Source organism: Triplophysa rosa, linkage group LG11 (assembly GCF_024868665.1).
Source record: "Triplophysa rosa linkage group LG11, Trosa_1v2, whole genome shotgun sequence".
Taxonomy (NCBI): Eukaryota; Metazoa; Chordata; class Actinopteri; order Cypriniformes; family Nemacheilidae; genus Triplophysa; species Triplophysa rosa.
The window spans coordinates 3,398,888-3,415,373 of record NC_079900.1 but is presented as its reverse complement, the minus strand read 5'-3'; the positions used below and the strand labels follow the sequence as shown (position 1 = coordinate 3,415,373).

Sequence of the window (16,486 nt, the reverse complement as noted above, 5' to 3'; positions counted from 1 at the left end):
TGTGTATTTGAACCTTACTATAGTAAATACTAAAGTATACTAGTGAGGCATTGGTTGCAATTCACAACCTCACTGCTAGATGCCACTAAAAATCACACAATGGTCCTTTAAGCCCTTTGACTTATGGACTTTGACGTTTGTGTGTGTGTGTGTGTGTGTGTGTGTGTGTGTGAGAGAGAGAGAGGGTATGTAACTTTTCATTGCAGTGGATATGAATAGCTAGTGATGCAGCCACATTTTGGTTAGCCAGTGTCTGGGATCTATTATAGAGTGTGTGTGTGTGTGCGTGTGTACGCACACACATCTATGCGTCTGTTATTTCAGTGCTGCATGTATTTTTACAAGAGTGCATTTTGGAGAGCTGTTTAATCTGTGGAATGTTCGCAGCACATTTGAACCACATCAACATAAAGTATGTATATCTAATTGCAAAGGACAACAGGAATTTTCTTCGCCTCATTTTTCCGGCCCATGTGTCTTCAGACGTCAAGGGAGGTCTCGTATAGGGAAGAGCTGAAGTATCACAAATGAGATCTCTTTAATGAAAAAGAAGTCTTCTGCTTTCCAGATCTTTCTCTGGAGAGAAAAAAAGACCTCAAGAGATCTCAACAAGGTTTTGAAGTGCGCTCACACTTAAATATTTCTCATGCAATTCCACAATCGACGCACTTTATGCATTTATAGAAAATGCATTCAAATAAATTAAACTCCATTAAGTCTCGTGGAAGATCAGAGCCCTAAAATGTCCGGGCCTTTGCAAACCATTTAATCGCCGTTTACTCAACAAAAAAAAAGCTTCACAATGCAGACCTCGCTTTTGCCCCCTCAGCTTTGCTGTGAGATTCAACATTATCCCACTAATGGATAAACTGGAATGGGGCTCATTCAGTTGTGCAGACGCAGTCAGCGCACCCCCCCGGCATACAAATGAAGGGGGATGAATGGACACAACACTTGGAGAAAAAACAAACCACCCCGGCGTCCGTGTAGGGAGAAAGCGTCTCTGTGTGAGAGGTTTGTGCTGAATAAGTCACGGATATAACGGACGGTCAGCGAGTGTGAACGAGAACCGGTTAGGAGTCCTGGTCGTACTGTGCACGGCACGCCGAGCGGCATTGAGCCTAAAGCGAGACCTGCTGAGTCTGATTAAAGGCCGCGGCGAGCAAACGGACGACACCGCGTTCGTCCGGGAGATGCGTTCAGAACGGTTATAGGAGACTTCTATGAGTTGTGATTGTGCTCGCCTGTGCAAAGCTCAGATGCTGGGGTGCGGTGGGTGGTTGCTAAGGTGTGCTGGACGGTTGTTAGTGTGTTGCTATTCGGTTGCCAGGTTGTGGAGGAAAAACTGGTTTTAATAAAGGTGACGCTGGGCTTGGGAAGCTATGATGTGAGGTCTGAGCTCGAGCACGTGAGGTTGATTATGGTGCATAATCCACAACTTTCTTGAAAAAAACAACCCTTTTACAATTACGTTTTATGCATTTTGGCAGATCCAACGTGACACGCAGTCCATTTGATCTTTATGTGTGTATTCCTCAGAAATAAAACCCATGACTGTTTTTAAACGGAAATAAAAACCCACTGTTAAACTTTGTGTAACGCATGACGTCGTCTTATGACATCACGGTGTTCCAACTTTGTTGTAATTATAAGGTTTTGTTGTGTTTCAGGCTACCGAACCGTTCCTGGTGAATGAAGATCCGTCCAGAGGTCCTGGGATACCGGAGTGCTTCGTCGTATCCGACTCGTACAGGGTACGTCTCTCTTTGACGCAGTATTCCAGATCTAAGTTTTTGAGTCGCCAGTAATTATTCTCAACTGCAAAACGTAAACACGGTTATTATTTCCATATGCGCGTTCGCACGTGCGCGATAAAAGGGAATATTGTCTTCGGCGGAGTGCAGTTTTCTTGTGGGAAATGAAAATTACAACGTGCGTACTTCTATAAAATGAGAAGTATACTTGAGGGTAAGATCGAAGGGGAGGGAGGGCGAAGAAAAAACACAGCGCCGCTGAAAGAAGTGCAGCTTTTAAAATTCCACCCGGCGAGCGCGCTGGATTTACAGCGATGGGAGTGAAATAAAACGGCAATAAAAACAGAAGGGTGGGTTCGAGACGGACATATAGGAAGGGGAGTTTTGCGGATGGCTGGAAATGAGACCCGTTAATGACCCGGGAGCCGCTCTTCTTCCCCTCCTTTTCACTTTCGCCAACGTTTTGGAAAAAGTCCGGGCTGCCTCAGAAATGGAGGGAAAATGAGGAAACGTGAGGAAAAGTTTGGGAGGAGGGTGAGGCGTAAAATATTGCCTTGTTGGATATCAGGAATGTGTCGTCCTGTGGCATCCTTCAGCCTAATTTAGAGACCTTGCTGTATTTTCGCGCAGCAGTAAATTTTCCTTTTTAAAATTTGCGGAGAGAATAATATTCATAATTCACGCTGATGCATGAGCTAAAGGCATTTTGTTAGGATGTCCAAGTAGTTGATGAATTAGTATTTAGATTATTAACTTGAAACTGGATCAGTGGTTTCAAGTGGGAAAAATGCCAGACACATGCCAACGTGGACCGGTTGCAGAAAACACACGTGCTTGTAAAATGTATTCTGATAAATCTTTAAATGTATATCTTTGAAGAGGTAAATATAACTGTAATGCTCTGCATAAAGCATATTCAGCAACTTTTTATTTGGTCCTGGTCTGTGGTTCTGTCATGTGTTAGTTTGGTAGACTGTACCCACTCAAACCACTAAATGTGGGGCACATCTTGAGAGGTGCTACACGAGCTATCGCGTTTTGTATGAAGTTTTTGGGGGTTTGGAGAAACCTCGTCTCACCACTTCATGGCTTTGAACTGGTTTTGTGGCATTTCAGTGCAAAGGTGTGGATTTGAGTAGGAAAATCCCAAAACATGGCGAACACCTGCTTTCGTGCACTTGTGGACAGTTTAGGATTGAATGCGCTGAAAATGCGTCAACTGACGTGAACTAACAAATATAAAAAAACATTTAATAGTGATATTTGTTTAAGTAACAGTTCAAAAAAATACAAATTCTGTCATCATTTACTATAAATTTCTTTGTTGTGTTGAACACAGAGAACGATATTTGAAAAAGCTTGTAACACGGGATGCACCAATATGTACATTTTGGCCGATAACGATAACCGATCATTATTGAACATTGGAAGCCGATAACCGATATATTGGCCGATATACAGTTAGTATCTAACATTTTCTGAGACTGAAAATTATTCTTTAACTTTGAAACGTTTCTGGTGTAATGTTTATTTAATAAACTAATTAAAGATGCTCTTCCAGAGCAACCCAGAAAGGTGTTCTCAACAGCCACGAGTCTAACAGGTCTCAAGACAGAAAGCATTCAGACAGCAGTCGGCTTCAAACAATATGCTTTTGTTCCTATAATTTACACATTCATAAATATCTACATAATAAATCAACAATGTTTTGCTAATAGCAGTGAATGATCATGACAGAATGACAGTGCCGTACTGGATTTTAACTGTGAGCAGCGCTCAGCTGAAGTGCTTCAACCAGAGGAATATATCGGCCTAAATTTTATTATCATCCGATACGGCCGATAATTTATTGTGCATCCCTACTTGTAACCAAACAGTTCATCCTAGATGGTAGGAAAAATGACAGTGGTAGTCAAACGTGCCCCAGAACTGTTTGCTTTCCTACATTCTTCAAAATATCTTCTTTTGTGTTCAACAGAACAAAGAAATGTATAAAGTAATTTTTCCTCTATGGTAGTCAATGGTGGCAAGAACTGTTTCTTCCAAATACCTGTATCTTTCTCAGTGTTCATTTAAAACTATTTTTCTAATTCTTTTAGTACAATTCTTATCTATGCATTTTACATGAGTTCGTATGAGTTTATTGTATGTAATATTTGAGTTTTTTGTCACACGGCAAAAAAGCTATAGAAGTCACTGCACCTGAACATTAAACTTTTCCTTGTATACATTTTACCCAAAATCTAAGTGCCGATACATGTTAAAGATGCATTCAGTCATTTATTGTAATTGTAAAAATGCGCAGATTGAAATCAGTCATAATTTATTTAGTTTGTAACAGAAAGTATCTGGACCAACAAGACAAACCACTCTAACATAAGTATTTATCTAATGAATACATAATGTTAAATGCCTTAGTTAACCTTAAAAACTTTATGTATAAAACTTGTATGTAAGGCAAAGAAATGTCTGAGTGCCCCTTTGATCCATCTTAAGATGAGAAGGTATTTGTCGGCGGTCACATGCACACGACTCACGACAGGTCAAGGGTCATATAAGGTAACTGAGGGTGACATGCGTTTCACTCTTCTGCTGTTCACTTTCCCTTCATCTCCTGCTCTCTCGCTCTCTGGATCTCTTGGCAAACGGATGGAATTGGCCACGGAGTGGAGGCTTCTCTCTTTGTTTCTCTGCAGTGGCTTGTGGTGAAGCTGCACAGACAGCGGGTCCTCATAAATCTCCCGGCCTCCAGCGGCACATCCAACCTTCAGCTCTAGTTTTGCTCAATGACTTCACCCACAACCAGAAATCCCCACCCAGGGACCCGCTCCGAAACGTTTACCTCCACTCGCCGCCCGTTCTTTTCTTAACGTTTAGTCTTTTCACATTTGTGAAAAGTCTGTCGTCACTACTGTGCGTGTTTGTGCTGCAGTCCAGTTCTGTGTTTTCACCTACATAGTTGTGTCCGTTTCTTATGTGACTCGATTTTTAGATTAGTTGGTATTAGATTTACATTATTACGGCTATTTAAAAAAAATATGCGTTTCGATATTTTGTGTGAGTAGTTGATTTGTTTCGTGCCTCTGTGCCATTGCACATACCTAACAAATACCATAGTACAAATTTGCAAAATACACATCCGAATAATCATGCTCGACTTGTACGCTTGCATATACTGTATATTGATATTATTTAACAAAATGTGCATAAATATCCATCTTTTTCAACAAGAACAGAAATGACATGACATTTCATTTAACTTCAATTTAATTTGATATTTTCAAGACCATAGTCTCATTAAGGGCAGTTCAAATCTTTATTGTTCATGAAAGTAAGACTTTGGATTTGGGTTACAAACCTTTTGTTTACTTTTGGTTACACGCATGTGCATACACATGCACTTTTTCTAGGTCACCCGTGCATCTAAATTAGAAGTTGTTAGTATTTGTTTTCGCATTTTCTTGTCAAAAAAAGGATTTAAGGAAAAACCTGAGTAGGTCACACCAACAAAATATATTCTGTAAAACTATAAATAGGTAAAAATACTTCATAAGAATATAACTGCACACAAAACTGTGTATACTACATAACACTATATTGTATTATAGTATTCTGTGCTATACTATACTACGCTCACTGTAAAAACCATACCTTGGTTCGAGTTCGTATAGTAGCAGCCACACACGGATTTACACTCAAATCTCAAGTCGTGTGACTCATGCAGGCGCATCTGACACTCTGATAAGACGTTTGTTCAGTCAGAGAGGGAGAGAGAGACAGCGAGAGAGAGAGACACACACACACAGAGGGAGGGAAAGTTTTTCTCTTCGTCAAACTTTGTGCAAGCTTTCACTTTCAGGCGCTTTAGGCGGAGTTACAACAGCATGGAGTGAGCGAGCGGGCACGGCGATGCCGCAGCGCAGAGAAACACTTCCATTCAATAACGCGCCTCCAAAATAAGCATGTACTCTCCATACTGCCTCACACAGGTAAAGCCTTCCTTATCCTTCTGTCTTACCGCGCATTATGTGCTTTTCTCAACAGTCCACTGAACTTTGCGAGTGTTTCAGTCGTACTTGTCTTGTGCGCTTTTCCACGTTTGGTGGCACGACTCCAGCTGAACGTCTGTGCGCGTTTCATTGCGCATGGTTCGGGCAGAAAATGGCGCTTCGCTGGAAATCCATTTAATATAAAAGGAGGGCAGAAGAGGAGGAGTGCGCGGATAGATGAACTTTGGACTGCAAGTTTAGAGTTACATGTCGGTTTTGTCGAAAGATCAAGATCAAGACTTGGGGAGATTGTAAGGCGCGTACTGGAATGAACAAACCCAGAGTTTCATGTGTAGGTTTGGCGTGTTCAGAACGCCCCGCGATAACAAACGCTGAAATCTTTTTGGAGACGTGAGGGGCCGTAAACGTTGTCCCACAGAACGCCACTCTTTTCGTTTAAAAACAAATGCGTGTGTGTGACATTTTAAATGCAGTTTTGTGCATATGAAACGGAATATTTGTTTTTACGATGTTACTAGACGTTCTTGTGTTTGTAACTTTGTTTTAGTGCACCTGGACAAAATGTCTCAAATATTTAAACTTTACACGAGAACCATATAGTGGAGCATCTGTGTTTATATAGAACTTGATTTGCAAAATGACGTCAGTGCACCATGGCATTTCTTTAACAGGAAGGTCTTCAGTTAGGAATTTTTGTGCTTGTACGGCCACAAACAGTCTTGGCATTTATTGATATAAATGTAATGTTTAGATTGCAACACTGCAGCTGTTGTCTGTGCATTTCGGCTGTTATTTTAAAAGCAAAATTATATTGAAACTTTCTTTTCTTTTTGCAGTGTCTTATGTGCAAGAATCTTGTACCGCACAATTCGGTGATTTTTTTCTTCCCTTTACTGTATTATGTCTTTAATGACACCAGACATTTATGGATTTCTGTAAAATGACCATATTATTCAAGTTATTTTTAACCTCTTCTGTTTCTGCATTTTAAAACAGCTTCTTTGGCATAGATGTGCTCGATCGAGGTTATTTTATCTTTCTTCTAAACTATATTTTAGAATGACAAGAATGCAACAATTTTATTACAAGCTGTTTATGCTTACAATGCAGGATTGTGCATGTATTCTGTAAAAGACCAACATGAATTAACGGTGTTGTGTAACGCACACAACAGCTATCCAAACAGGTGTTTAAAACTTAGTCTTTGTAATCCCGCTGTAAACAAAGTCTATGAACAAATTACTCCTGTTTAAACTCGTAGTTTACATTTGAAGCGAGCTGACGGCTTCTTTTTTCGTCTGTTTCTTGGGATCCTTTGTCTTTAGTAATAGTAGCCATTATTCACCATTGTTCCTCAAAGTTTTTAGTTCAAGCACTCTTTCTTTCAGACGACGGGCTTGTTTATATTTCTGCTATAGTGGACACTTGGCTTGCACGGCATGTGTCATGTGTAATTCATTCCCGAGTTTTATAGCGCTTCAAGTAAAACACTTTTACTTTCATGCCTCCAACGCATGCTTGCAGAAACGGAGCGTGTGTGTTTTCCTCTGTGCATGCGAGTTGCGGCCTGTTTCCCATTTAAAATACAACAGTTGCTGTGTGAACATGTGTGTTCTTTCATTGATTTGACGTGGTGCAATTTGAACATGAAATTATTCTGTTTCCTTATAGACACGTTGAGTCTAAAAACATGTTTCCTCACAACCTAAAGGGGGGTTTATTACATGAGTTTTTCTGTAATTTTGTGTTGCATGTGATATGTGCACTTGACCGTAAATTGCTTTCTTGGTGTAGCATAGATGTTTTTTTTTAGTAGGTAGATTGAAACCGAGTTATCTCTTGGGTCTGAAATCTGCATATTTTTCTGTTTATGTAGCACTGAACCGTACCTGCGTCTGCTCCAGTGAAAACAACGCCGGCGGGTCAGTCGCAACTGGAAAAGCCAATATGCTATATTAACATATTAGAGGATGACTTTAAGCTTTTTTTGGCCGGATTAAAGATTTGGAGTGGATGCAGAATCTTTCTTATCTGGAAAACGGCAGCTCACGATTCTTTGGTTTTTCTGTTCATGTACATTATAAATATATGAGCATCCATATTCGTCAGTTATGGTCAGAAGTATGTTTAAAAAGCAGTTTTTAAGTTGTGCGTATGGAAAGTTTTAGTGCCTGGAGAAGAGAGAGCGAGTGTGTTTGAGCGAGGCTCGTGGCTGATTCACATTTTGGCTCGTTTGATAACTGTTAATAAATAAAGCAGGCCTGGAAGACTAATAATGTCATTTAATGTGAATCAAAAGGTAATAAGTCACTTAACGCGTATATAAAGAGTGCGTTATAAAGTAGACTTCTCAGACGCCTTTGCATTTTTCTTGAATAGAATTCAGTAAATACGTCAAAATTAGGAGTTTAATTTATTATTTGCTATAGCAAAAGAAAAACATACTAAATTTTGTTTTGGCTGTCTGACAGGTTAAAGTATAGTTGTGGTGATAAAGTGTTTTATTTTCATTTTAATAACTATAACTCAGTCTTCTCAGTTTCTCTTATGTTGCAAAGAAATGTTACAGGCCTTTCAAGGTCATTTTGAATTAAGTCAATTTGCTTCCTCTTGAAAATGAGGGTTAACATAAAAAATTATATCTAATTATGTACTTGTGTTTTGTATATTTAAAGTGTGTGTGTGTGGTGTGTGAGAGAGCGAGAGAGAGATGATCACGTACAGCTGCAGGGTCACACCTGCCTTTTTGAAGCCTGAATGAGCGTACGATTCACATTCGCTCTTGGATATTTCAACTTTCTAGATTCAATACCATTCTAACTACACTGCGTGCATATGAGTATGTTTGATCAGCGTTGTTCATTTTTTCCTGTACTGAACCAATGTTTTAATAGGACATATAATATGCTTAGTGTATTTGTGGATAAGTGCGTAGATGTGCCTTCAGCTTAGACACAAATGTTAACAGACCACTTCAAAGTATGTGGTGTACGTAACCGATAAAGCATGATCCAAGCCGTGCTGTCTGGCCTACCGCACATTTCATCACGCCTTACGGCTGTCACTTGACTTTTGCAGTAGATGATAGCAGGGTGGTTGATGGCCAACAAAATGTTGCTTTAATATAAAATATCTTGGGGCATCAGTCAATGCCGTTAATATAAAAATGGACAAATGTTAAGCTATATGCTGTCCTGATCTATATACTAGAACGTTTTTGCTTAGTTATTTTACCAGTTATTCCAGGCACAAAAACATTTTCAAAAAAAGGTTTAAGGTGAAGCAATTTTTTCCAAAATTGGACAAAGAGACACTTAATGTCTTTATTAAAGGAATTGACTACAGTCCCATTAAGCATTGCAAAAATGATCAAAAGCTAATTTATTTATTTTTATTCCTGCAGCTCATTTTTCGATATTGGATTTTCTTTGTTTCTCTGATTGGTTGGATTATTTTCTGCAGGATTGTGGGTAGTGAAGTTCCACTTTTATATACAAGTTTTTATAACAAATGTGGTCTGATGGCTTGACCAGACGATGAAATACCTCAGATCTCACGCTAGGCTTATCAGAATTTCAAGTTAGCTTTAAAAATCAAAAATGTTTCGAATAATCGTACAAAATATTTTTCGGATAGTTACAGATAAATCACCGCACGACCCTAAAGATACCCGTCTAAATATAATACGCGATTGTTCGGCGATTCATAAATATAACGCCTGCCGGAGTTCAAAGGTTTATGTACGGACGGGACCTCTGTAGAGTTCAGAGGGCCGTTACAGCGATGCACGCTCATGTGACAGGCGGTCTGCTGGTGAAACCAGAATCCCGTTTGCTTAAAGGTGTCCAGTGGCACAGAGTCCAGCTGGTTTCATGGCACACGGGGAGGAGAGGGACGGTTACAATGCCAGACGGGCACAGAGACACCGTGTTCCTTTTACTTATTCATTCTCACGGGCGACAGCCGTATCCCCTAGCTAACCGTCAAAGGGTCCGATTCACCCTTTGTAAGATCAGCGATGATTTGGATCCATAAACAGAGACTTTGTTAAAGGGATCAAAATCCCTGATAGCGTTTAAATTTTTTCTCTGAGGTCCACCTGTTTCTTTGATTTTTTTAAGACCGTTTTTAAACACGACATTAAATTTTCAATTTTGTCACTATTTACAGTAGGTTGCTTTAAACCTCTTTGAAGTTTTGAACATTTTTAATGGCGTTATGGAACGTGTCTTCTCTTTTACATACAGTGAAGGTGAACGGAGAGGTCAAACTCCAAAAACGCACCATAAACTTTTCCAAACAGTGGTTTATATAACTCGTGTGTTATAATTTCTTGACTCCTAAAGATGTACGATAATGTTTTGCTTTTTTTAACGAATGGACTTGGGATATAGATAAGTCATGTAGATAACTTTTACGGCGCTTTTATGTGGTTGTTTTATTTGCTTTTATTTAATAACGTAAACTATAAATTTGGGATCATTTTGAAATGTTTTCAGGGTTTTGACATCTGACATTTAGTTGTTTTGGACTGGAAATGACGTTTTTTGAAAATGAAAGTATTTTTTCCATAGTACGTCATTTATAGTAGAGTCATAACATTTGTACATTTTTATTACAAGATTTCTTGAAACATTGCTGTCACTTGGTTGTCTTATAGACGTGTGCTTTCAGAAGTCATTTCCTTGGGGGGTTTTTATACAACAAGACCTTTTAAACGAACGCGTCAAGGTTTATAGAAAGACCGACACGGGAGCAAACTCTCAGTCCATAATGGACGTAATAAATGCCATGAAGAGCTGTTTTATTCTGCCGTCCAGTATATTAGGTGGTTGGAGAGCCAAAGCCGCTGTGAATCAGAAGCGTGTTGGCAAGGAGGAATACCGCCTCGTATAAACTACCTTGTAGTTTTTATCTTAAGCTTTATGCAGAACGGCCCTAACCAATCGGCTCTCGTCCACTATCTGCACAGCTGTCCCAGTATGCATGGAGAATGGATTCCTACCGCCATTGCCATGGGAGTCTCCAGCCAAAAGAATAGGAGGATATCCAGTGTGCGTGTGTGTGTGTGTGTGTGTGTGTGTGTGTACGCCTGCCTCCACCTCCCTTTCCTCTCGTTCATGTCACTCTTGGCATGGATTAGGCCCTGGCAGCGTCCTGGCACTGCCCGTAGCTCCGCTGTGGCTCTGTGGTTGCTGATATGTTGTGCTGTTGCTATGGTAACGGAAGACACACTCGAACGCAAATTACATAATTTAGCTCACGTACACATAAGCCGTCAGCTAACGTGTACGATTGGAGGCGATCAGAACCATCTTTGGTGGAAAACCAGCAAAACAGTTCCCATAGTAACGATTTGGCAGATGGACTAACAGGCGCACAAAATCGTACATCGCGCATTGCGGACGGACGAAATTACAACCGTCCTCACCGAACGCGTCCATAAACCGTCGGGTTTTCTCGTTCTCTCTAGGACGATGGTTTTTTTTAGGAGTCCTCCGCGAGGAGTTCGTTAGATTTATGGGTGGGGATGGTTGTGGCGGATAGCTACGCCAGCGTTGGCATGGGATGGGCGCGCGGTGTTGCTAGGCAAATTTTCCCGCTCTGGCTTTGCGCTCCACTGGCTCCAGCTCTGTCTGTGGAGATCACTTTGTTTTTGTTTTTACTTTGTATTTGTTGAACCTCGAACGCCCGATACGTTTAAGGCCGCGGTATTATGAGACTCACCCTGAGGTCAAACTGTATGACCCTGTTGAGCTGTAACTCAAGCGTGATGCAAATCTCAAACACACTGATCCCAATATAGATGATCCAGTTTTTTTTATTAACATGCTTTAAGGTGAAGTGTAACATTTCCATGCAGCTAGTAATTAAACTGACCAAATAATAGTTTGTTTTTAAACAGGCGTCCTAATCATGTCTGCCATTTCTTGGCCAAACAGATAGGCCTGCCCCAGACTTTTACTCCTGTTATTAACTAAGTAACAAAATCGTCTGTAGTTTATTTAAAAAAGATATCTCTTATATTTATGTAAATAAAAAAATAATTTGTATAAATAAACTAATAACTAATTCTATTTTTCTGAGTTGACTATTTACAGGTATGTGTTTAAAAAATATGATTAGTTTTGTTTCATTCTGTAAACTCGTCACAATATTTCTCCCAAATTCCATATAAAAATGTTTTATTTGCATTGATTTGCAGAAAATTGAACCGAGACAAACTTGTCAAAATAACAAAAAACATGCAATGTTTTCAGATCTTTAATATTACAAAGAAAACAAGTTAATATTCATGTTTAAACAACACAATGCTAATGTTTTTACATGCATTTTAGTAAATCTGTTTAAAAATGAATATATGATGGAATAAACCTGATTTTTTTTCACAACTTTCATGCATCTTTGCATTCTCTCTTTCAAATTGCTGTTGGGTGACTTTATCATTCCTGAGGTTTGTTTTTGTTGAAATTCAACAAACACTGGACTGGAATTGACACAATACATGCAGAAATGCAGATTTAGGAAAAAACGAACGTGATTTTTTTCCTGTAGGTGTATTATAATATATGGGTAGTTCATTGACTCTCAATTCTGATTGGTTGAACAACGCCGAACGGCACTTAAAAATTTCAATCACGATTCCATGTTGCTTTATCACTCTCGCATGTAACGTAAAACAGTCTTGCCATGTTAATAGCTACCGCGATATAACGGTTTAGCTAAATCTTAACAAGTGACGCATTCTATGTCCCTCCTATTCTCTTTGTTTCCTGCTCTCCCGTACCATCCCTTTGTCAATTACAAACACTCATTTTAAAGTCTTTGCCCTCATGCATAATGCATTTAGACAGACACAAACACACGTGTACATGTCCTCGCACCTGCACACGCTTAAACGCTTGAGACGCAGGTGTGCATTCTTTACTCATCCGTGTCAATCTGGTGGCGACCGCAGATATCACGGCCAGCACCGGCGGGGTGCACGTGAGAATACGAACGCCGCGCTCTGACACCGCCACATGTGCCAGATCCTCGCCTGACTTGTCTTAACACATATGGCCTCCACAGAGTTTGACTGTGAGCATGCATCGCATTAGCACCTTTACTCTGGCCACGCCCACTGTCGCACACGTGCAGCAGCCGCGGAGAAGATTGGCAGGAGCGAACTTTCATTTATCAGACGGTTCCAGTTACTTGTAAATGTAAAGGAGAGTTTCTCCGAGACAGCGATTTACATTGAGATTAAATGAAGATCAAATTGAGACTATTAGGAGTTTTACTAATATTAAAAAGTATTACTAATATTCTCCATGTCTCATCAAGAGTTTCGAAAGAGACCTCATCAATGTCTCAAACTGTGCTGAGATGTCCAAAGCTTGCCAGCTCTTTCAATTCATTTCTCATTAAATGTTTCCAGTCATTTTTGGGGGGCACCACCCAGAACACCCTAGCAACCATTCACATTTTCTTTAGCAAGTCTCTTATTCATCTCTCGTTTGTGTCTGCTTTTCTTGTCAGGAGAACACACGAGACAAAGCTGATACTTAATTGAGATTTCATCATGCCGGCAAAGTCATTCAAGAGCAAGGTTTGAGCAATAAAACTCAACGAAATGATCTCTTCCTAAAAATCATTAACTAAAGCAAGAATGCGTTCAAGGCAGGACACCCTGAAGTTTCATGAGTTAACTGTGCAGTCGGAGAGAGTTTTCCTGGAGGTCTGTGGGTGTGGATGTGCAGGAGGGAAAGCTGTGTCTTTTCTTCCCCCGAGTCTGTCAGAACCCACAGCGAAACGCACTTTTTCAGAACGTCCCGAAAACACAAAGCAGCGTTGTTAACGGACAGCGAATCGTAAACAACCGCACTCTCGGCCGCGTGCCGTGACGTTCTGTGCCGTTTAGCCAAGCGGTCCTGCAAGGAATCATTGCTGGCGGGAACAAAACGTCGGCCGTCTCTGAGCGAGCAGGAAGTTGGCCAACTTCCAGCAGTGGAAAATCTATACACGGTTGCATAATATAGCATATCTTTACCTCGCATGAACCCTGAGGAGGCCCGGCAGCTGTGAGCAAACAGAGCTCCGGCGAGGGAGGGCGTGTGTGTGCGGACAGGATTCCTGCGAGCGTCTGCTTGCTGTGGTTGCAGGCCACAAGCCTTTTCTTACAGGCCCTGTGTGGTGTAGAATAACTACGGTGAAAGTTGCCGCCCTGTGCCACTATGACATTGGCGGCTTTACCAGACACTTAATCATCGGCCTGAAGCTTTAGCAGAAAGATGTGACCATGAAAAAATCCACGTGCTTTCAAACAGAGAAGGCAAGCTGTAGTTTGTTTTCGGAGTGCTTTGTTTTCTGGTTGTAGATATTACACCAGAAAAACATGGTCGTTTTTTTGCATTAGTTGAAGCTCAAGACAGAGGCGTAACAAACATTTCATCATTGTCGCACTATTGTAAGAGTGCTCAAAAATGCTTCAATTCATGTTTCCCTGATGAATTTCTGAATAAAAAACGATCACGCATGACGTTTCACACTGTGAACGTAAAGGTCGCCAAGAGAGAAATGTTACTGCTCAGAAGTTAGCTCAGGAGATTTGATGCAGTTCTCAGTTGTGTTCCAACTTTTTGTTTTAGTAAAGCATTTAAGTTGCCTTAAGTTTTTCAAGTACAATCAACTTTGTCATTTCAACGGTTTTGAACGTTTTTGATTAGTTGCTGTGAAAACGGTAAGTTGAAATGACTTGGAAACTCAAATTGATTGTACTTGAAAACTTTAGGCAGCAAAAAATATTTTACAGTATACAAATGAGGCAATTTGTTGAAATACAATAAGAGGAACTATAAGATTTAAGATTTTAGTGGTCACATACAGATTGTATACATATACTAACTTGAAATTTTACACATTTTAATTACACAATTAATCATCATTTCTAGTTTGTGGCCATTCCAGTCCAGTGTTTGTTGAATTTCAACAAAATCAAACCTAAGGAGTGATAAAGGCATCCAACATCAACGTGAAAGACTGACAGCATGACAAGACAAGAAAACTGTGATAAAAAAACAATTTATCACATAAAAAATATTTGTTGAACTTTTCTTAAATACAAATATTACTGTTGTGTTGCTTAAATGTGAATATACTTGTTTTCTTGAGGTCTTTAAAAATACAGAGCATCTTTTCTGTTATTTTCACCTGTTTCGTCAGCTTTTCATTTTCGGCAAATAAATGCAAATAGAATCAATGTTTTTGTTTGAAATTTGGGAGAAAAATTAGCAGTTCACCGAATAAAACAAAAATGATCATTTTACCCAAACGCATCAATAGTGAATTCAGAAAAACTGAAAATGGTCTTTAAAATGGTCTCTTAATTTTTTCTGCGGCTGTATTCTTGAATTTTGATTGCAGACTATCTTGGCAAATCCAAGCTCATATTGTAACATTGTTGATATCTCTTCTGAAACTTTGAGATTTCTGGGTCTTTTTTTGCCCTCCGTCTTATTGATATCTGTGAGATATAACTGAGATTTTAATGAGATCAAATTTTGTGATTTGTCTTATGGGTGGGTAGCTCAGCGTATTGGCATCCACGTTCTTTCCTGTGTTTCAAGCCTTCGCACAAAATGGTTTTATAGCCTTGTGCACATTTGTTTATGATCTGCTCTGGGACAGATTCACTTCTACATTTGATCTGGAATTGGATACGAAGCAAACTCAGGGTGAGCTCATGATGTCGCGTTTGTGGCTCCCTGTGGAGTGCGTGTTGGACTAATCACGGCCCTGCGCTTCAAACCGGTCAAGTAAAAACGCTTTGTTCCCCGTCCGACCGTTCTCCTCAAAGATAACCAGATGTCCAGCTGTTTCGATTTCCGCTTCGGTTCAAGCAATGTCTTTCTCATCCCATCTTGTCTAGTGTATAATACCATTTCCCCCCCAAATTTGATTGGAAACGTCTCTAGAGAAATAATAGTATCCTAACTAGGGTCTACCCGTGCTCTCTTTGTGCTTTGGGTGGTTTTGAGACAAATGTAAGAAACCCGAAACACACATTTCAGGGTGGCCTAATGCAGGATGACATTCACCATGTGCCGTGACTTACACAAACAAAGAAAAGATGAGCGGTCCAAGAAAAGTTCCATATCGCCTTCCTTACGTTAACTCGTGTTTGCTTTCATATGTCATTTTTTTATTTCCATACTAAAGTAAGAACGACATTGGCCACGGCTCTGGGAGTCCGACGCGAGCCAGGAAGTCATTTGGAGCGTTTCGCTCGACTTCTGCGGCCAAGCGCGCGGTCGAATTAACCCCAAGACAACATATAAAATGAACCTGGAGCTACAAAACAACAGGCATGTTGAGATTTCCAATGTTGGCTTATCCTTGTTTAACCCAGACTGAAAAGACTGTTATCTGAGCTGGGTGAATTTCTTTTGCCCCGAACCCTGAGCGTTTACGTTTGGCTAGTAACCCGTCCTGCGCCGTTTGTGCCACGGACGTGAATGACACCTGAGATGTTTTACAACCTTTTAATGTACCAAAGTGACCACCCATAAGGCCCTTTTGACTGCAAAACATGTAGAAGTCTATAGCAACACCCTAGCAACTGTGTAAAAATGATGTACAAATGAACATCTTTAAAGTCCACGTGAACCAGAAGTTGCGATCTTTCTTACTTCCGTATTTTGACGCATTTCCGAGAAAAAAGTGGGCGTTGATTGCGTTTTT

The 16,486-nt window shown here is 40.1% G+C and overlaps 1 protein-coding gene across 17 annotated transcripts in view; it reads left to right on the top strand.

Annotated features, from left to right (window-relative positions):
* Nucleotides 1-16,486, top strand: part of nfixb (nuclear factor I/Xb) — a 133,333-nt gene that overhangs the window by 20,723 nt on the left and 96,124 nt on the right. For 15 of the 17 annotated variants that reach the window (XM_057344979.1, XM_057344978.1, XM_057344998.1 and 12 more), the window contains exon 2: nt 1,671-1,754. In XM_057344979.1, coding sequence (XP_057200962.1) covers nt 1,671-1,754 — 84 coding nt within the window. Of the gene's footprint in view, nt 1-1,670; nt 1,755-5,516; nt 5,744-16,486 lie in introns of those variants that run through there. The other 2 variants (XM_057344989.1, XM_057344990.1) reach the window with 2 other exon arrangements.